The sequence below is a fragment of the Saccopteryx leptura genome, chromosome 5 (genome assembly GCF_036850995.1).
Source record: "Saccopteryx leptura isolate mSacLep1 chromosome 5, mSacLep1_pri_phased_curated, whole genome shotgun sequence".
Taxonomy (NCBI): domain Eukaryota; kingdom Metazoa; phylum Chordata; class Mammalia; order Chiroptera; family Emballonuridae; genus Saccopteryx; species Saccopteryx leptura.
In genome coordinates, this window is record NC_089507.1 from 159,656,610 (window position 1) to 159,678,718 (window position 22,109).

The window sequence follows — 22,109 nt, forward strand, 5'->3', positions numbered from 1 at the left end:
GGCTAGGCATTGTCTGGAATCATCTCAATATTCCCAACAGTGAGGAAAACATCACTATTATACCAAAAAAGAAACAAACTTAAAATGTTAACTAACCTGTATATGGTACAAACCAAGGCATGAATCTTGACAGTATTGATTTCACAGTCATTAAAATGTCAAATTTACAAGGTCAACTATTTTAAAACAATATAATGAAGATGGACATTCAATCAGTTCTTACCTCTTCAGGCAGTTCACTGTACATGGTTTCAGAGGTAGACAACAAAAATATAGGTGAAAAGGATGGTATATCTTGTAGTAAAGTCAGAAAAGTTGCTCTCACAGTTTCACTGACAGCTTCCCACCAATCACCAATGTGAGGCATGTACACAATACTAGGTACTGTTCTTCGAGCTTCACGAAAAATCTAATTAAAGAAAGAACTGGAATTAAAAATTCAAGCTGATATTATTCTAAAGTCTAACCAGTAAGCCCCAGATACATGAAATGTGTCAGAACTCTTAGGGTAATTGTCTTCAGCCCCAATATTTAAGATGTGCAAGATCCGATGCACAAACCTTACATACAACTTCTATCTACCCTTGCCCCACCTAAAGTATTTTTTGCCATTTTATTATTCTTAGTCAGTATATTATTAGTAGTATAAACATATCAAATTGTTCCATTATCATGTAAAGATAAAGCAAAATACCACTATAAAGTATGCTGCAAATGAACAGATAAGTATGTCACCTCTGACAGAGTGATATCAGCAAGCAAAGACAGTGTACATGTTTATGCACATTGCCTAGAAACACTGAACATATGAAATAGACATTTTTTTTAATTTTTATTTTATTTTATTTATTCATTTTAGAGAGGAGAGAGAGAGAGAGAGAGAGACAGGGGGGAGGAGCTGGAAGCATCAACTCCCATATGTGCCTTGACCAGGCAAGCCCAGGGTTTCGAACCGGCGACCTCAGCATTCCAGGTCGACGCTTTATCCACTGTGCCACCACAGGTCAGGCTGAAATAGACATTTTAAACAAAATGTACCACCCTAGACTTCTAAAATTAACAAACTACCCACTGAAGCACATCTTTACCTCCCATTACCTTAATTAAAACTTCAATTCGAAACTGTCACAAAATGCCCTAAGTTTCTAAAGAGCAATAAATATATTAGCAAAAAGCTTTGAGACACTTTTACTGTCACAAAAAACAAAGTTTCTCAGGTGTTAAAAGGAATCCTACCATAGTTTCAGCCGCACTCAGCCAACACACACCAATAAGAAACGGTTGACTATCAGTAAACTGCCACGCAGAGCTTCTTACTGCCCTTAACACATACATCAACAAAGGTTCAACAGTCCATCAGTTAATTCTCATAGGTTAATATGACACCTCCCTACAACTTTTAACAAGTGTAGAAATGAATGTAAAAATCTGACTATCTTCCTTCAATTTAATTTGGGAATTCTATTTCTAAAATTATCTACTATTTTCCCTTACTTTAAAATACATTTCAATTAATCTGCATAATGTACAAGATACAGAAATAAGAATTTAATATTTAAAATGATTAGGATTAATATAAACGTTCCTTAAAATCAAAAGAATTATTTTTCTTAATGAGAAGCCTACCAGTTACATGAATTTTTCAAATATTATATTTTATATAACTTTAAACCTCCTAAAATATATTGTCGATTTAATAATGAACCAGATGAAAGATGCTCAAATAAAGTGTTTCCCTCAAATTGGAAATGTAGATGCTATGATCACTCACATCAAAAGTAATTATTTGCCCCTTCCCTTCCTTTAACATTTGCATATCCACCAATCCAGAACAGTTGTATAGTACAACTCCTTCAGGACTCAAATTTTGACCTTTTCTGAAAACACGCACCCTCTTATCCTGGATCTTGAAAATCCAAGGATTATTGTTTTCCAAAGTTCTTGTAGAAGATTTGTTAGAGAAAAAAAAGCATAAATATTGGCATAACAAAGGAACCACACAGCAGCACAAAGCCAAGTGAGACATTTGATTCGAAAAAAAAAAAATTATTACATGCCACCCAAACCAGGCATGGTATGTGGAAGACAGTGACCAACGCCTTTTGTCACTTTCCAACTCCCACTCTGTGCTGGTACAACTAGGGAGAGTCAGCAGGGAAAGGTGATTATATGGAAAAAGACTAACAAGCTGTACAGCTTACTGAGAAACCTAATTCAGACATGAAAGTTACTACGTGCACAGGGATAGATGAGAAACCCATGCTTTTTTAAAAAAAATGAAAATTTGCCTTTAATTCTAGTCATTGTTGGTTAGGTTTTCTCAGAGTATTTGTTGAGAACATGTAGCTGCTAACAAGTATCAAAGAGTATGAGCAAAGCAACATAAGGTTAAGTGATAATACAAACTTTACAAAGGCCCTGGCCTATCCAGTACAGTGGACAGAGTGTCAGCCTGGCATGCGTACTTCCTGGGTTTGATCCCCGATCAAGGCACACATGAGAAGTGACCATCTGCTTCGCTTCCCATCCTTCACCCCCTCTCTCCCTCTTCCCCTTTCGCAGCCAGTGGCTCAATTTGTTTGAGCATCAGCCCCAGGTGCTGATGATAACTCGGTTGGTCCGAGCATCGGCCTCCGGCACTGAAAATAGCTCAGTTGATTCCAGCATTGGTCCCACATGGGGGTGGGGATAGGGGGATGTTGCTGGGTGGATCCCAGTCAGGGTGCATGCAGGAGTCTATCTCCCTTCCTCTCACTTCAAAAAAAAAAACACAAAAAAAAAACTTTACAGAGCCAGAAGTTGAATATGTGATACTGCAGGTGTTTTAAACTTATTTGTAATGCAAAACTAGATATTATAAGAATCATCAACTCTATAAGAGTTGAGAGTTTTTCAATTATTTTTCTTCTTAGCCTTTAGAGGGAAAACATCCTTAATTTCTAAAAAAATTTAAAAGCACTACTAAAACAAGTTTTCTTTTAGATTCCCTATACCATGGTATCGCAGAATAATAAAACTTCATATTTTCAGAATAATAAAACTTCATATTTTCTTCATATATACAGTCAACCTACTCTAGTTCTCCAGCTTGCTTTATATAATGGAAATTCAAAAAATACAGTCTGAGAATAGTATCTAAAAATTCAGAAAAATGTTTAACCCTATTGTGATTTTTCTATAATACAAAAATAGTTCTTCAGCAGTTTGCTGGTAACTTTTAAAGTTGTAGAATAAGATACACTCTGTGAAATCAATTAAGCAGATAATTCCAAGTAGAAAAATAAAGTCTAACTTGAGTGAAGCAAAAAGTGTCCTAGGAACTAGTGCTGCCGTTTGATAACTAGAAAAATACTCACCCACAGGGTGTCTTGGATTGGTGGATGTGCAAGGTGTAGTAGAAAACAGAAAAACTGTTATAGAGAAAAAAAGACAGTAGGCCAAATTACTGAACCAACCGTTTCAAAAACCTCTGGCATGACCAGCACTCTTGCACAAATAAAATGAACAATCATCAGTGTATGGGAACTGTTCATGTTGATTCTTTAAACAATATACTCTTATTTCCTTCTGGCTTCTTTTTGCCCCAGACATCATGGTCCCTTATATAACAGTTTTTTTTGTTTCTTCATTAAAAAAAAAAATCACATTATTACTCCCTCTGAATATTAAAGCTATGAAAGACAAAAATCATGCCACTAAAGTTAGAAGAAAACAAGTTTTCTTTTAGATTCCCTATACCAAAAATCATGCCACTAAAGTTAGAAGAAAACAAGTTTTCTTTTAGATTCCCTATACCATGGTATCGCAGAATAATAAAACTTCATATAAGAAAACACTAAGATAAAACAGTCCTTACCATCTCAGAACCCTAAACTTTCAAGTTAGTATTTTAGCGGCCAAATTAAAATGTTCAGGGCATAGAAACTTACTATATTTTAAAAATTAAGAATATACAGCCCATGTCATTTTCTTCAGAACCTGAAAACTAGAATAATTTAAATACCAATGTGAGCAAAGCACACATTCTAAGCCAGTACAACTTTCACTTTCCTAAAAGGGGCTGCATATGAAAGAGGAAAAAAATTTTCTGTCATCAGTAAACTTCCAAAATTTGTCTTGGTCACATTTACAGTATTATGACTGTGCTAAATTTATACAGCATAAGAAAAAGAAAAGTCTTGGGGGCTAAAATAGTCTCAATTTAAAAAAAAAAAAAATCACCATTAAATTTAGTTCCTTACATACTATCACAAAATATTAAAGATCTATATTGCTATCTTTGCTCCATAAATATAATTTTACTCCATTTACATTCTATTTACCTAAGATTTATTGAGCACCTCTGTGAAAGAAGGCACTGTCTGCGATGCAAAGATCCATGAATAAGAAATAAAGTGACCAGTTTCTTTACAAGCATGCAAAATCAGTCTGTTGTAAAACCATAACTATACTAGGATTTCTGAGTAATGGTTGTAATATAAATAAAAGTGTTATGAAAATTAAATCATCCAAATTTCCTCACTCATATTTTCATTGCCTAAAAACTTCAAAAATTTCCATAAATGTGGTACACTCTAGACCAGTACAATTCAATTTGTTTACAACTAAAAAAAAAAAAATTGTTACTCTAGTAAAACACAGAAAGCCACTTGTACAAACACAGGAGTATACAAAGTACAGACAGACTTCTAGGACAAATCCAGAAACCCCTACGAACAAAAACAAGAGAATCCAAAGTAAACACAAAGGTAGGTATATTAGTGCCTTAATGCTACTTAAACAAAAGGATTTTCTCTTAGCATTTCCAAATACATTTTCTTCCTAAGGAAAGAAAAGTACTAAAATTTTCACCGAAAAAAGGTCTTATTGACCACTTTAAATTATTCATAACATTATACAGGCCCAAACTCCAAAGCTTTAACAAACCATATATAAATTATATGAATATATAATTTAATATATAATATATATAAAAATCAATCCAATTATACTTCTGTATTAATGAAAAATATAAAACAGAGCACACAGATCAACCACTTTTTGCCTAAATCAACAACAGAAGTAATACAAAAGGCAAAAAAATACATTTGAAGATGTCAGAAAAAGGGAATCATAGTTTCTGCTGTTGTTGTTTTTAAAAGTGTTAATATAGATAAGTCTCTTACTACAGATACTGACAACCATAAATCTTCCAGGATGTACCTGGGTTTTCCCTTCTCCTGCCAGAGCCTTTGGAAGACTATGAAACATGTACATACATAAATAAACATACACACACAGCCACTTTATAAGCTCTGGCAAATGTTTCAGTAATAAATGTCTAACTAGTGTCCAAGAATCGGCAAAATACTACATTTCAAGTAGGATCTACAGAAGACCTAAAATAGTAACACCTGAGTATTTAAAGTGCAGATTCCTGGGGCTTCCCCAAATTTAACGAATCAGAATCTATGGGTGTGGAGCCAAGGAATCAGAAATTTTAATAAGTATCTCCAGAAAATTCTTATGCTCACTGAATCTTAAGAAACAATGAAAAAACCCTATGGCAGACACTGACTCCTCTATTATTTTTCACCCGGTTGATAACATTAATCAATAGCTGAGGCAGTTCAAAGGAGAGAAGGAAGTTTTGTCATAAATATGCTTATGAATGGGTATATTTTATATGACTAAGAATTAAACATGAGTCCCACAGAATAAAGAAACACCAAGTAAGGCTCTTCTCCATTCCCATCTTATCACACATATAAATACAGTCCTGTAAAGGTAATTTAGAACTTCTTTACGATTACATTTCATGTTGGCAGTGTTTTTCAACCTCTGTTTGTGTTACAGTATTTAGTAACCAATTTCAATTTAAACTAAGCATCTTAGAGACAAAAGAAGAGAGAAGAGCACAGAATAATTTGCCACAGACTGAACCTTTATTTTTCACATCTATTTTGAGATAATACTGCCAATAGGACTAGCTCCCAAGGGAAGTAAGCAAATGGCAAGAAAATAAAGGAAAAACAGAAGTAGAGAGAAAGGGTTTCTCATCTTCCCAGCATGTCAGCACGCGCCTCCTGTACTCGCTCTTCCCTAGGACTCTTAAGCCTCCTTATACCCATGCTTGTCAATCTCTACAAATTAAGAATAAGTTTCTAGTTTCATCATATAATAGCCTCTTTTTGAATTTTTTTTGAATAGACTATATGTTCATAAATTTAAAATTAATTTTAAATATGCACTTAAGATACAAAGAGAAATTAACCAGGCCAGTTTATCTAGTCTCTGGCCAATGTTCCAAGGAAGTATGAGCTTTAGCTACCATGACTACAAGAGTCCCTATGTATAAGACACACTCTTTTTGAAAATTTTTGCGTCTAAAAACTGGGTATGTCTTATACAGTGGTTGTAGATTTCTTTTACTTGCATTTCCCACTTTTTTGCGCTTGTTTTTGTGCTCATTGCTGTACATTTTTTTACTTGCACTTTACACTTTTGCGCACTTGTCTTTTTTTCAAATTTCAGGCCCCAAAATTAAGATATATCTTATACATGGGAGCGTCTTATACATGGGGAAATACGATAGTTCCTGGCAAACTGGGCATCCAGGTGATGGTCACTCAAGAATAAGCTCTACTTCCTATCCAGAAGCTTACAGGTGAAAGCAGAGAATATCAAACTTGCTTAAAACTTGATTTAAAATTTGCTTTTTTCACTAATATCTCCTTCATCTTTCTATCTCAGTCTTGTTAATGGCTTCACAGTACTCCTCTGCATGTCGCAATATACCATACTTTATGTTAGCCAGTCTACTATTAAAGGACCTTCAGTTTGTTTCTTTTTGTCTTATTTTGTTTGGCAATTTTATACAATGCTATGATGAATACCCTCATATGCTCAGTAGTGAATACTTATAGGTAATATACCTTTAAGGAAAATTCCTTTAAAGTAAAATTCCTGGGTCAAATGGGATATATACTTAAAATTTAAAAAGTGCCAAACTACATTCCAAAATTGTTAAATATATTTACATTTCTACTATCTCCAATGCTCAGCATTATCAAGCTTTTTATTTACACAATAATTGTTTGTTTGTTTTTAAGTAAGAAGAGGGGAGATAGAAAAACAGACTCCTCCAAGTGCCCTGACTGTGATCTACCTGGCAACCCCTGCCTGGGGCCAATGCTTCAATCAATCACACTATCCTCAGAGCCTGGGGCTGATGCTCAAACCTATCTAGTCACTGGCTGCAAGAGAAGAAGAAAGAAGGGGGAGAGGAAGGGAAAAAGAAGCAGATGGTCACTTCTCATGTGTGCCTGACCAGAAATCAAACCCAGGACATCTGCACAACAAGCCAGGGCTCTATCTATCCACTGAGCCAACTGAGCCCAATAATAACAGTTTTAAGATGGTATCTTGTTGCTTTAATTTGTATATTTTTTCACTCTAAGTGAGGCTAAGAATCTTTTCAAATTTTTATTGGTTACTATTTTTTGCATTTTTTTTCCTCCCTATAAGTGGCATGTTCCTATTTTGCCAGTTTTTACATAAGGTTGTTATTATTTCTTCTTATTGACATTAACATTTCTTTTGTTTAGGAAACCTGTCCTTGACATGTGTGTTACAAACTTACTTTTTAACAGATTATGTCTATTAATGTTATTCAAAGAATGTTTTTTGCCAAATGTAATTTAAAAATTTTAAAAAGTCAAATTTGCTCATATCTTTGTTTTCTGGATTTTGTCCATTGCTTAGAATGATCTCATATCCAAGATAATAAATATATTAACCTTGAGAATTCTCCTAACACCTTTTATAGTTTCATGATAGTCTAGAATTTATGTGCTGCAGAGAAAGGTAGAAAATCCAGTTTTATTTGTTTTCCCCTCATTGAGCCAGCCAGTTTTCCAAGACCATTTATTAAGTAATCCAGCTATTCTATCTACTAATATCAAATGTCATCATCAACATCAGATACTAATTTCTATACAGGCATAAGTGAATTCTCTTTTGTTCTCTTCCTTTGTCTATCTATCCCTGCACTAATACAAATTCTTTATTACTCTAGTTCTATTACATCTTTTAAAACCTGGCAGGGCTCTCTCAATATATATACTTTTCCCTCTAGAATTCACCTTGCTATGCTCGTATTTATTATCTACAGGAAACATGCCATCCTTTTATAACTTCATTTAAATTTTGGAGAAATTATAATTGAGATTGCACTTAATTTATAAATTGAATTAGAAAAGAACTCACAGCTTTCCAATTTTGAGTCTGACCAGCTGTGAAAGAAGCTGCTAACATCTGTTAAGTACTGTTATGCCAAGTTTACAGGATAAGCTTACTTTAGTAATCACAACCCTCTTTCAAAAATAACCCACAACTGGAGAGACAAGATGGCGCTGGAGTAGGTGGACGTACCAGCATCTACCTCCCAGAACCAAAGTGGATTACAAACTAATTTTATGAACTATCATCTGGAAAAACAAACTTTGGACTAAACTAAGAGGACTCTTCAACCAAGGAACACTGAAGAAGCCACACTGAGACTGGTAGGAAAAGCGGAAACGCGGAGAGGGCTGCCCAACTCCTCCGAGCGAATGGCAGCAGGGAGAGACTCCCATAGCGGGAAGTGAGTTTAGCAGAGGGAAAAGGGTCCTGAGCCCCAGGAACAAAGGCCCAGCCTGCAGCCCCAGAGCCCAGAAGAGGCGTAAGGACAGTATTTAGCTGGAAACAAGTCAGGATACTGTTTGTGAGAGAGATCCTTCTTAAAGGGACCGCGCAGAACATCTCTCTCAAAAACAATCACCTGGGGCTCCTGGGGACGGGGGGGGGGGGGAACCACAGTAACAGGAAGAGAGTGTAATCTAGGGGGCATAGGGAGAAACATTTTGGGAGATAGCCACCCTAACCCCTGGGACGAGTCACTCCCCAAAGCTGAAGTGAATATTTCCCCCGGAAATAGCAATACCAGCAAAGGGAAGCAGGAGAGCAGCCAAACAAGCTCCCCCGCAGCATTCAGAGCAGAGTCGCATAGAAGGAGGGAGCTTTCAGGTCTACAGTAGTGAGTCTTAGGGTCCGAGCTGCAACGCCCCCACCCATGCGGCTGAGGGCGCACCGGAGAGCAGGTGGCAGCGGGAGACGAAAGCACAGTTCTGCTGGCAGGGGCGGAAGCCGGCTGGCCACCACTGGGCTCAGGTGTGAGCTCAATCTTGCCTGGCTGGGGAGAAGGGGGCGTGCAAAAGCGGTCAAGCTCAGCTGCTCAGCTGCTGGCAGCCTGTAATCCAGCCTCCGGGAGAAGGGCGGGAACCCCGGAAAGGGTGGAGACCAGCCCCGGAGCAAGGGCAGAGGAGCACAGCCCTGCCCCACCCGTGCAACCCAGGCTTGCGATCTGACTTGGTAGCCGGCTCCTCCCGCGGGGGTGGAGCCAAAAGCCCAGAAGAGGCGGAGTTCCGCTACGGAGCTGAACTTGGGCACGCAGCCCTGCCTGGCGGTAGAGCCAAGGCTAGCAGCTGTTCCCTGAGTGGGATCCTCCTGCAAGGGCAGGGCAAAAGCTCGGAAACAGGCGGAGACCCGCAGCTGAGCAAAGGTGCTCGCCAGTGCCCTCAGGACCGAGCATAACATCACACACAGGGGCGGGGCAAACGCCAAGGCCACCAACCCTTGTACACCCGAGCACGTGATCACAGCCACTCCCGTGAAGAGAAAATGCGGAGGCAGAGAAATACAACACAAATAAACCAAGAGAAATCCCCAGAAAAGGACCTAAGTGAATCAGATATAACCAAATTACCAGATGCAGAGTTTAAAATAACGATTGTTAGGATGCTCAAAGATATTAGAACCATAGATGGCCTTTATGAAAACCTAAATAAAGAGATAACAAATATAAAAAAGGACATTGAAATAATAAAAAAGAATCAGTCAGAAATGACAAATACAATATCTGAAATAAAGAATACAATGGAAGGAATTAAAAGCAGGATGGATGAAGCAGAGAATCGAATCAGTGAGTTAGAGGACACAATAAATAAAGGCACAGAAGCAGAGCAGAAAAAAGAAAAGAGACTCAAAAAGTCTGAGGACACTCTAAGAGAGCTCTGTGACAACATGAAGAGAAATAACATCCGCATCATAGGGGTTCCTGAGAAAGAAGAGAAAGAACAAGGGATAGATACTTTGTTCAAACATATTATAGCAGAAAACTTCCCCCAATTAAGGCAGGAAAACATTTCACATGTTCAGGAAGCACAGAGAACTCCATTAAGGAGAAACCCAAAGAAACCAACACCAAGACACATCATAATTAAATTATCAAAGCTAAATGATAAAGAGAAAATATTAAAAGCCGCTAGAGAAAAAAAGACTATCACCTACAAAGGAGTCCCCATAAGGATGACTTCTGACTTCTCAATAGAAACACTTGAGGCCAGAAGGGAATGGCAAGAAATATTCAAAGTAATGCAGAACAAGAACCTACAACCAAGACTACTTATCCAGCAAGGATATCATTTAAAATTGAAAGAGAAATAAAAAGCTTTATAGACAAAAAAAAACTCAAGGATTTCACTGCAACCAAACCAAGGCTGCAAGAAATGCTAAGGGACCTGTTGTAAACAGATCAAAGGAAAAAAAGAATATAGCAAAAGAGAAAAACAGTTTTAAAGAAAAAAAATGGCAATAAACAATTACATATCAGTAATAACCTTAAATGTTAATGGATTAAATGATCCGATCAAGAGACATAGGGTAGCTGCGTGGATAAGAAAACAGGACCCATACATATGCTGTCTACAAGAGACACACCTTAAATCAAAAGATGCACACAAACTGAAGATAAAAGGATGGAAAAAAATATTTCACGCAAATGGAAATGAAAAAAAAGCTGGGGTAGCAATACTTATATCAGACAAAATGGACTTTAAAACCAAGACGATAGTTAGAGATAAAGAAGGTCACTACATAATGATAAAGGGAGCAATCCAAAAGGAAGATATAACCATTATAAATATCTACGCACCAAATATAGGACCACCTAAATATATAAAGCAGACTTTGATGAACTTAAAGGGCGAGATCAACAGCAATATTATAATATAGAGAAGGGAGGGGGGGAGGAGCAGGAAGCATCAACTCCCATATGAGCCTTGACCAGGCAAGCCCAGGGTTTTGAACCGGCAACCTCAGCATTTCCAGGTTGACGCTTTATCCACTGTGCCACCACAGGTCAGAACAGCAATACTATAATAGTACGGGATTTCAATACCCCATTAACATCATTAGATAGATCCTCAAGAAAGAAAATCAACAAAGAAACAGCAGACTTAAAGAACATATTAGATCAACTCGATTTAATAGATATCTTCAGAACCTTTCACCCTAAAACAGCAGAATATACATTCTTTTCAAGTGCTCATGGTACATTCTCTAGAATAGACCACATGTTAGGGCACAAAAGCGGGCTCAACATATTTAAGAAGATTGAAATCATATCGAGCACTTTCTCTGATCACAATGGCATTAAACTAGAAATCAATCACAATAGAAAAATTGAAAAACATTCAAACACTTGGAAACTAAATAGCACGTTATTAAACAATGAATGGGTTAACATTGAGATCAAAGAAGAAATTAAAAAATTCCTAGAAACAAACGATAATGAGCATACATCAACTCAAAATTCATGGGACACAGCAAAAAGCAGTCCTAAGAGGGAAGTTTATAGCATTACAGGCATACCTCAAGAAGCTAGAAAAAGCTCAAATAAACAACTTAACCCTGAATCTAAAAGAACTAGAAAAAGAACAGCAAGTAAAGCCCAGATCTAGTAGAAGGAAGGAAATAATAAAGATCAGAGCAGAAATAAATGACATAGAGGCTAAAGAAACAATGCAGAGGATCAATGAAACCAGGAGCTGGTTCTTTGAAAAGGTAAACAAGATTGATGAACCTTTAATGAGACTCACCAAGAAAAAAAGAGAGAGGACTCAAATAAATAAAATTAGAAACGAGAGTGGAGAAATAACAACTGACACAACAGAAATACAAAATATTGTAAGAAAATACTATGAAGAACTGTACGCCAAAAAACTAGACAACCTAGATGAAATGGACAAATTCCTTGAATCATATAATCTTCCAAAAATCAATCTGGAATAATCAGAAAACCTAAACAGACCAATTACAACAAATGAGATTGAAACAGCTATCAAAAAACTCCCAAAAAAGAAAAGTCCTGGGCCTGATGGCTTCACAAGTGAATTCTACCAAATATTCAAAGAAGAACTAACTCCTATCCTTCTCAAGCTATTTCAAAAAATTCAAGAGGAAGGAAGACTTCCAAACTCCTTTTATGAGGCGAACATAATTCTGATTCCAAAACCAGGCAAAGACAACACAAAAAAAGAAAATTATAGGCCAATATCCCTGATGAACTTAGATGCAAAAATCCTCAACAAAATATTAGCAAACCGGATCCAGCAATATATGGAAAAAATCATACACCATGATCAAGTAGGATTTATTCTTGGGTGGCAAGGCTGGTACAATATTCACAAATCAATCAATGTGATTCATCACATAAACAAAAGAAAGAAGAAAAACCACATGATAATTTCAATAGATGCAGAAAAAGCATTTGATAAAGTCCAGCACCCATTTATGATCAAAACTCTCAGCAAAGTGGGAATACAGGGAACATACCCCAACATGATAAAGGCCATTTATGACAAACCCACAGCCAACATCATACTCAATGGGCAAAAATTAAAAGCAATCCCCTTAAGATCAGGAACAAGGCAGGGGTGCCCCCTTTCACCACTCTTATTCAACATAGTTCTGGAAGTCCTAGCCACAGCAATCAGACAAGAAAAAGAAATAAAAGGCATCCAAATTGGAAAAGAAGAAGTAAAACTATCATTATTTGCAGATGACATGATATTGTATATAGAAAACCCTAAAGTCTCAGTCAAAAAACTACTAGACCTGATAAATGAATTTGGCAAGGTGGCAGGATATAAAATCCATACTCAGAAATCAGAGGTATTTTTATACACTAATAATGAACTGTCAGAAAGAGAAATCAGGGAATCAATCCCCTCTACTATTGCAACCAAAAAAATAAAGTACCTAGGAATAAATCTAACCAAGGAGATTAAAAGACTTGTACTGGGAAAATTATAAAACATTGATAAAAGAAATCAGGGAAGATACGAATAAGTGGAGGCATATACCGTGCTCATGGTTAGGAAGAATAAAAATCATTAAAATGTCTATATTACCCAAAGCAATTTATAAATTCAATGCAATACCGATTAAAATACCAATGACTTCCTTCAAAGACATAGAACACATATTCCAAAAATTTATACGGAACCAAAAAAGAACACGAATAGCTTCAGCAATCCTGAAAAGAAGAAAAAAGCGGGAGGTATCACACTCCCAGATATCAAGTTATATTATAAGGCCATTGTACTCAAAACAGCATGGTACCGGCATAAGAACAGGCACATAGATCAATGGAACAGAACAGAGAACTCAGAAATAAACCCACAGCTCTATGGACAACTGATATTTGACAAAGGAGGTAAGAATACAATGGAGTAAAGAGAGCCTCTTCAACAAATGGTGTTGGGAAAACTGGACAGCTACCTGCAAAAAAATGAAACTAGACCACCAACTTACACCACTCACAAAAATAAACTCAAAATGGATAAAAGACTTGAATGTAAGCCGTGAAACCATAAGCATCTTAGAAGAAAACATAGGCAGTAAGCTCTCTGACATCTCTCGCAGCAATATATTTGCTGATTTGTCTCCACAGGCAAGTGAAATAAAAGACAGGATCAACAAATGGGACTTTATCAAACTAAAAAGCTTCTGCACAGCTAAAGACAATAAGAACAGAATAAAAAGACAAACTACACAATGGGAGAATATATTTGACATAGCGTCTGATAAGGAGTTAATAACCAAAATTTATAAAGAACTTGTAAAACTTAATACCAGGAAGACAAACAATCCAATCCAAAAATGGGCAAAAGAAATGAATAGACACTTCTCCAAAGAGGACACACAGATGGCCAACAGGCATATGAAAAAATGTTCAACATCACTAATGATTAGAGAAATGCAAATTAAAACCACAATGAGATATCATCTCACACCAGTCAGAATGGCGCTCATCAATAAAACAACACAGAATAAGTGCTGGCGAGGATGTGGAGAAAAGGGAACCCTCCTGCACTGCTGGTGGGAATGCAGACTGGTGCAGCCACTGTGGAAAACAGTATGGAGATTCCTCAAGAAATTAAAAATCGAACTGCCTTTTGACCCAGCTATACCACTGTTAGGAATATATCCCAAGAACACCATAGCACTGTTTGAAAAGAAGAAATGCACCCCCATGTTTATGGCAGCATTGTTCACAATAGCAAAGATTTGGAAACAGCCCAAGTGTCCATCAGAGGACAAGTGGATTAAAAAGCTTTGGTATATATATACTATGGAATACTACTCAGCCATAAGAAATGATGACATAGGATCTTTTACAACATGGATGGGCCTTGAGAACATTATACTGAGTGAAAGAAGTAAATCAGAAAAAACTAAGAACTATATGTTTCCATACATAGGTGGGACATAAAGATGAGACTCAGAGACATGAACAACAGTGTTGGGATTACAGGGTGGGGGGAGGAGAGGGAGGGGGTTGGGGGAGGGGAGGGGCACAAAGATCATGGCTTTTCAGCATTTGCCGTATTCCCCCCTTAATCTATAGACAGACAGCAAATATTTACGTATGGTGTTCCCACTATAAAGACTGCTGTCTTAGGGACAAATGCTGATAAACTATTTCAGCAGTTCCTCCTTCTTCAAAGACTTATATGTCAACATAGAGCTCCATGTTTCATAGGACATACTCAAGCTCACTCCATGCTCCCTGGAGCTTTAGCACAAGGGAATGCCCCCCCCTTTTTTATTTTTTTTATTTTTTATTTTTTTTTATTATTTTTTTTTCTTTAGTATTTTTTCTTTTATTTATTTATTTTTTGTATTTTTCTGAGGATGGGGATGGGGAGGCAGTCAGACAGACTCCTGCATGCGCCTGACTGGGGTCCACCTGGCATGCCTACCAGGGGGGAATTCTCTGCCCATCTGGGGTGTTGCTCTGTTACAACTGGAGCCATTCTAGCGACTGGGGCGGAGGCCATGGGGCCATCCTTAGTGCCCAGGGTGGCTTTGCTCCAATGGAGCCTTGGCTGCGGGCGGGAGGAGAGAGACGAAAAGGAAGGAGAGGAGGAGGGGTGGAGAGGTAGATGGGCGCTTCTCCTGTGTGCTCTGGCCAGGAATCGAACCCGGGAATCCTGCACACCAGGCCAATGACTCCGACGGGTCTACCATATCATGCTTTTTACTTAAAAAAAAAAAAAAAAAGAAAATTTACATTTCTTTTGAATGCTGATGAAGAGGAGACACCAAATCTTTTTCGCCTGCAAACTACTACTTTCATTAGATCTAGCTAATAACACTGTTCTGTCTTTTTTCCAAATAGCTCCAGATATATGGAAAAGATTTATATAGGCGGATGGGGATCCTCAAACCCCTCAGCGAGATCTTCTGAGAATGGCTTTTAAGATACCTAGAGGTAGAAAAAGCCCAATAGAGATCAGGGAAACTACCAGCTTTTAGGATATACCCTTAAAGGCTCCAACGCCCCAAAGGGGTCTCATAGGATGCCATCTGGGTCCTGCTTCAATAGTGAAAAGGAAGGTCATTGAGCTAAAGCCTGCCAGGCTTACACGCCTCTGCTGTGAGGAAACAGGGACACTGGAAGGTGGGCTTCCCCCTCGCTCCTCTAAGGGAGGGTTCAGTCTCTTCCAGCCCTGTTCCAGCCACCTATGACCTAACCTTGCCCAGAAAACTGGGGTTTGCCACTGAAGGCTGAAGGTGCCCAGGGCCGTCGGCCCCATCTACAAAACTGTGGACGAGCCTAGGGTATTTCTTCCAAGAAGCAGGTAAACTGATCTCATTTGCACAAGGGCCACTTAACTATGTTTTGCCTGAATAGTCAGGTTTTTTATTCTTCCCTCAAAGATCTCTGTTGTGGGTGTTGATAGTCCTATTTTCTGCTGCTTTGCTTAATATATAGTGTTTCCTTTATCCCTCCTACCTCAATGCCCCACTCATATTTCAGGCTGGGACCTACTCCTAATTTAGAGCTCTCTTTCCTCCTTTTGCCAACTTATATTATGAATTTACCTTTGCCACCCAGCTTAGTGTATCCCAAAGTTCTCTTTACCAGGCCACAGTCACAGAGCTCCAGGGAAAAGCAACCTGGTCCCAACTTTCCAGGCAGAGGAGAACAGAAGCTCCATATCCACGCATGCTGCAAATGGCTTTTTCCAGTCTACCTGAATCATTACCAGCTAGAAGCAGCGGTCATTGGGACTTGGACATGAGCTGCAAAGTATAGAATGGTGACAACAATTCCAGTGCCAAGCAGACTTTTCCTGTGGGGAACTTTCCTGGACTCCTGCTCCCTGTGACAGCTCCTAACAGACTGAACTGTGGTTGGGTTGCATTTTTCAGGGATTTGGCATGGTGATGGGGCCAACTTGGACTTGGTGAACATGTTAAGGACACTACTCTTTTAGGGATTCTTGCGGTATTGGCCAAGAGTTTGCTTAAAGGCTGTTAATCACTGTAAAAAAAAATAGAGAACTGGATGAAGAAGATGGGGCACATATACACCATGGTATACTATTCAGCTAGGAGAAATGATGACATCGGATCACTTGCAGCAGAATGGTGGAGTCTTGGTAGCACTGTGTGGGGTGAAATGGGCGAATCAGAAAAAAACAGGAACTGCAGGATTCCATACATTGGTGGGACATAGAAGCGAGACTAAGAGGCATGGACGGGAGTGTGGTGGTTACGGGGGGTGGGGGGAGGGAAGGAGGGAGAGGGGGAGGGGGAGGGGTATAGAGAGAACTGGATGGAGGGTGGCAGAGGACGATCTCTCTTCGGGTGATGGGTATGCAACAGAACTAAATGACAAGATAACCTGGAAATGTTTTCTTTGAATGTATGTACCCTGATTTATTGATGTCACCCCACTAAAATAAAAATTTATTTAAAAAAAAAAATAACCCACAACTTAGGTGGCATCATTATTTTTATTTTATCGATAAGAAAATGAAGGCTCAAAGAGGTTAAGCAACTTGTTCAAGGCCACACCAACAAAGTAGCTGAGATTTTTATCTGTGCAATTTGAATTGAGTCCACACTTTGAATTATAGTATATAATTAAAAACAAAGTGTGGGCCCTGGCCAGTTGGCTCAGTGGTAGAGCGTCGGCCTGGCGTGCAGGAGTCCCGGGTTCAATTCCCGGGCAGGGCACACAGGAGAAGTGCCCATCTGCTTCTCCACCCCTTCCCCCTCTCCTTCCTCTCTGTCTCTCTCTTCCCCTCCCGCAGCCAAGGCTCCATTGGAGCAAAGTTGGCCCGGGCGCTGACGATGGCTCTGTGGCCTCTGCCTCAGGCACTAGAATGACTCTGGTTTCAACACAGCAATGCCCCAGATGGGCAGAGCATCGCCCCCTGGTGGGCATGCTGGGTGGATCCAGGGCAGGCGCATGCGGGAGTCTGTCTGACTGCCTCCCCGTTTCCAACTTCAGAAAAAAAATACACACAAAAAAACACAAAAAACAACAACAAAAAAAAACAAAGTGTGTCTTTCATTATTCCAACTGTCCTCAGCTGAATTTTTAGGGTTCTTCTTAGGCCCTGCAAATTAACTGTTTAAGTAAATTCCTAGGTAAATTGGTTGCTATTTTAAATGGGACATCTTCTTCCATTATATTTTTAACTTGTTGCTATTTATATAATAGAACACTATTAATTTTCAAATGTTAACTTTGAAAGTGTCCCCCTTATGAAATTATTTTATTGTTCCTAATAGTTTTTCAGTTGATACTATAGGTTTTCTAAATATATAATTATATTACAGGAAAATAATTATAACTTCAACATGTCACTCCAATATTATCTCTCAATGTCTAACTGAATTAATTACATATGCCTTAATAATGGCATATTACTCTTTTGGTGTGCTCCTAGATTCCATTTGTATCACTTACTTTATGACAACTGTGTATGAGATTAGTCTACAGTTTTCTTTGTATTTCTTTCAAAGGTATATCATCACTGTTTTTGTTGATTTCAGATTTCCTTCTTTTTCTATTCTTTAAAATAGTTTAACTAGTATTCAAACCTCGATCAGGGCACATACAAGGAACAATTAATGAATGCATGGATAAGTAGAACAACAAATTAATGTCTCTCTGTCTCTCAAATCAATAAAGTTTTAATAAAACATTTAAAAGTTTTAAAAACATTTCTTGCCTCAAGGTGAAGAATGATTTTCAATGGTATATGTAGCCTGACTGGTGCTGGTGCAGTGAATAGAGCATCAACCTGGGACACTAAGGTCCCAGGTTCAAAACCCCGAGGTCGCCGGCTTGAGCAGAGGCTCATCTGGTTTGAGCACAGGCTTGCAAGCTTGACTGTGGGATCACTGAAATCCCATGATTGCTGGCTTGAGCCCAAAAGTCACTGGCTTGAGCAAGGAGTCACTGGCTCGGCTAGAGCCCCCCGGGTCAAAGCACAGGTGAGAAGCAATCAATTAACAACTAAAGTGACACAACCACAAGTTGATGCTTCTCACCTCTCTCCCTTCCTGTCTCTCCTCTCAAAAAAAATAAAAGAAAATAACCATACATGTACATGTATTAAATATTTATAAAATAGAACTAAAAAAACAAAATTGTGTGCAATGCTCCTAAGTGTTACTACTCCAGTCATCTAATCTCTAAAAATAGGACAAATATCAAAGTAGAAAAGTGACATTCCTCTCTCTAGCTTATTTATAAGAAACATTATTCAAACATTCAATGAGCACCTACTATGAGCTGGGCACTGTGTCAGAGACACAGAAATGATGAAGACACGATCCCTTGGCTCAAAACACTCTCCTCACCTCTAATTACAACATGACACACTTATAATAATAAATTCATAGTTGTATATTACAATCTCAAGAAATATAAACAGCCCCACTAGAACTTTGCTTCACAACTAGCTAATATGAAGTAGTTGAAAATCAAATATCAAACACACTTTGACTGTTAATATAATTACAGATAAACTTAAACTTATATTACATTTTTGTATAAAATTTAAGTCCTGGCATTTCAAATTGGATAGCATTTCCCTTCCTATAACAAGGCTCTCAGTACAGAGAAAAGTCTTAGGCCCTGAAACCACAGTGCTGAAAAGAGGGTCAGAAAAAAGGCTTAAGAAGCTCCCTTTCTACACTGTTTAATTAAACTTTAATATAAGAAACAGGATATTAAACTTAAGAAATGAATGAAGTACCATGGTAAAAGCAATGAGCTCACTTTGAAAAATGTTACATATCTAAAAGATATTGTCTTAATATTCTATTAAAAAATAAGGAACAAAAAGTTAATATTTATATTACTGTTCTTTGAAAAACTTTTGTCTATAAACACTACCAAGATATATACAATAAGATAGTTAGAAGGCTCTGATAGAGTATAAACCTACCTGTGCACATGATTCTTCAGGTGTTTTGGCACTAACTGAATAAAGTGCTGGGAGATCTAGTCTGTGCACAGAGAATTTTTCTAGAGTGTGCAAAAGTGCTGGAGCAAGGTGAGAAGTTTGACCTGAGCCTCGTTCTCCAGACAGCAATAATCTTGGCCTGTAAGAGGTTGGCTGATGATATGGTGACCTGCAATACAGGTGAGACATAATAATTATTTTGAAACCATGCACTCTGAAGATCAATATGAAATGTTAGGCAATATATTTACATTAAAAGAATATATAACTCTAAATTAATATAACTTCCCTATCTTATTTTTTAAGTACAGTGAATTACTTTTTTTAATTACGTTTTAAAATGTTGATCTCTCTGACCACATTAATAATCAAGAGGTAAAAGTATAAAAATCTATTCTAAAAGAAAGAAAAAATATGTGGGTATCATACCACAAATACTGTATTAACTTGGAAAATGCTTCAGACACTAAGCATGATTTAGTTATTAATTATCCATGGTTCAATGTTAAGGATCCCACTTCTCCAACAAGGAGGTACTTCTGAAGATTGCCCAAAATGTAGGACTATTTTTTATTAATGGTTAAAATTAAAATGTTTAACCATAATTTTTAAATAGAAAAAAAAGTAGTACTGTTTCAGTGGCAGCAAATTTTGTTTCTAGGCCAATAAAAACTATTTTTACCCTAAGACATGACATCTAAAGCCCTATACTAGAGAAGGTAAATACAGGAAAATATATTAATGAAACTCAAATAAATGAAACAAATTTAATTGATCACTATAGATAATGGAGGAAATTCTAAGCAATGAAGTAATAATAAAACAAATAAATAGAAATAATGGAAATAGGAAAAACACTGTTACTTAGATGATTACGTACTAAAAGGTCCAAGAGAATCACCTAAAAGCTGTCAGAATCTACCAACAAAGTAAAAAGACAAAAGACAAAAACAGAAAAGTCAAAAGATTTCCTAACACCGTGAAGAACCAATATTGGTGGTCCTGGGAAGTTGGCTCAATGGGTAGAGCATCAGCCTGGGGCGCTGAGTATAGTTCAGTTGATCTGAGCATGTCAGCCTCAGGCACTAAAAATAGCTCAGTTGATTCCAGCATCGGCCCCAGATAGGGGCTACTGGGTAGATCCCAGTCCAGGAACATGCGGGAGTCTGTCTCACTGTCTCCCCTCCTCTCACTTCAAAACACAAACAAAACAAGATACAGATAGCATGACCAGGCAGTGGCACAGTGGATAAGAGCACTGGACTGGGATGCGGAGGAACCAGGTTCAAAACTCCGAGGTCACAGGCTTGAGTGCAGGCTCACCAGCTTGAGCGCAGGGTTGCTGGCTTGAGTGTGAGATCATAGGCATGACCCCATGGTCACTGGCTTGAGCCCAAAGGTCGCTGGTGTGAGCCCAAGGTCACTGGCTTGAGCAAGGGGTCACTCGCTCTGCTGTAGCCCCCCAGTCAAGGCACATATGAGAAAGCAGTCAATGAACAACTAAGGTGCTGCAACGAACAACTGATGCTTCTCATCTCTCTCCCTTCCTATCTGTTCCTATCTGTCTGTCTCTGTTAAAAAAAATGATACAAACATAACATTTTTAAAAAATGTTCTCATTTAACAATTGTATACTGCTTATGCTGAATGCTCTGGCCCTAGATATAAAACAATATCACTGTTATCACAGAGTTCATTATTAAATGGTATTTAGCAGGAAAAGGAGATAGATACACAAATTGCTATAATACAGTGTGCTTTAATAAGAGGCATTATTTCTGTGTAGGGTGCTTTGAGAGATCTCAGGTAGAGAATCATAGAAGGCTTTCTAGTCAAGTCTTACTGAAGCACAAACCCAACACTGGAGTCAAAAAAGATGAATTCCAAGAAATAAAAACAGATGGGCAAAGGACCAGAGGCTAAAAAGGTCTTGACCCTTTTGGCTAATGGATATGGCTCACACAGCCAGCTTCTTTTAAGGTCTTAAGGCAGGGGTCCCCAAACTACGGCCTGCAGGCCACATGCGGCCCCCTGAGGTCATTTATCCGACCCCTCCATACTTCCAGAAGGGGCACCTCTTTCACTGTATGTGGCGGCACCGCAAAGCGCAGCGTTGCTCACATACAGTACTACTTCCGGTGATGCCGGACGCATGCATCACGGCTCCAGAAGCGCGTCATATCACTTGTTACAGCCAGCAGTGACAAATATGGAACCGGACATTGACCATCTTATTAACCAAAAGCAGGCCCATAGTTCCCATTGAAATACTGGTCAGTTTGTTGATTTAAAATTACTTGTTCTTTATTTTAAATATTGTATTTGTTCTCATTTTGTTTTTTTACTTTAAAATAAGATATGTGTAGTGTGCATAGGGATTTGTTCATAGCTTTTTTTTAGTCCAGCCCTCCAACGGTCTGAGGGACAGTGAACTGGCCCGCTGTGTAAAAAGTTTGGGGACCCCTGTCTTAA

General features: G+C 38.2%; 1 protein-coding gene across 5 annotated transcripts in view; it reads right to left on the reverse strand.

Annotated features, from left to right (window-relative positions):
• ATAD2B (ATPase family AAA domain containing 2B) overlaps positions 1-22,109 on the reverse strand; it is a 160,683-nt gene that overhangs the window by 38,913 nt on the left and 99,661 nt on the right. For 3 of the 5 annotated variants that reach the window (XM_066386304.1, XM_066386303.1, XM_066386302.1), the window contains exons 18-20: positions 19,620-19,806; positions 3,357-3,410; positions 224-409 (exon numbers count right to left, since the gene is read on the reverse strand). In XM_066386304.1, coding sequence (XP_066242401.1) covers positions 224-409; positions 3,357-3,410; positions 19,620-19,806 — 427 coding nt within the window. The remainder of the gene's footprint in view (positions 1-223; positions 410-3,356; positions 3,411-19,619; positions 19,807-22,109) is intronic. The other 2 variants (XM_066386307.1, XM_066386306.1) reach the window with 1 other exon arrangement.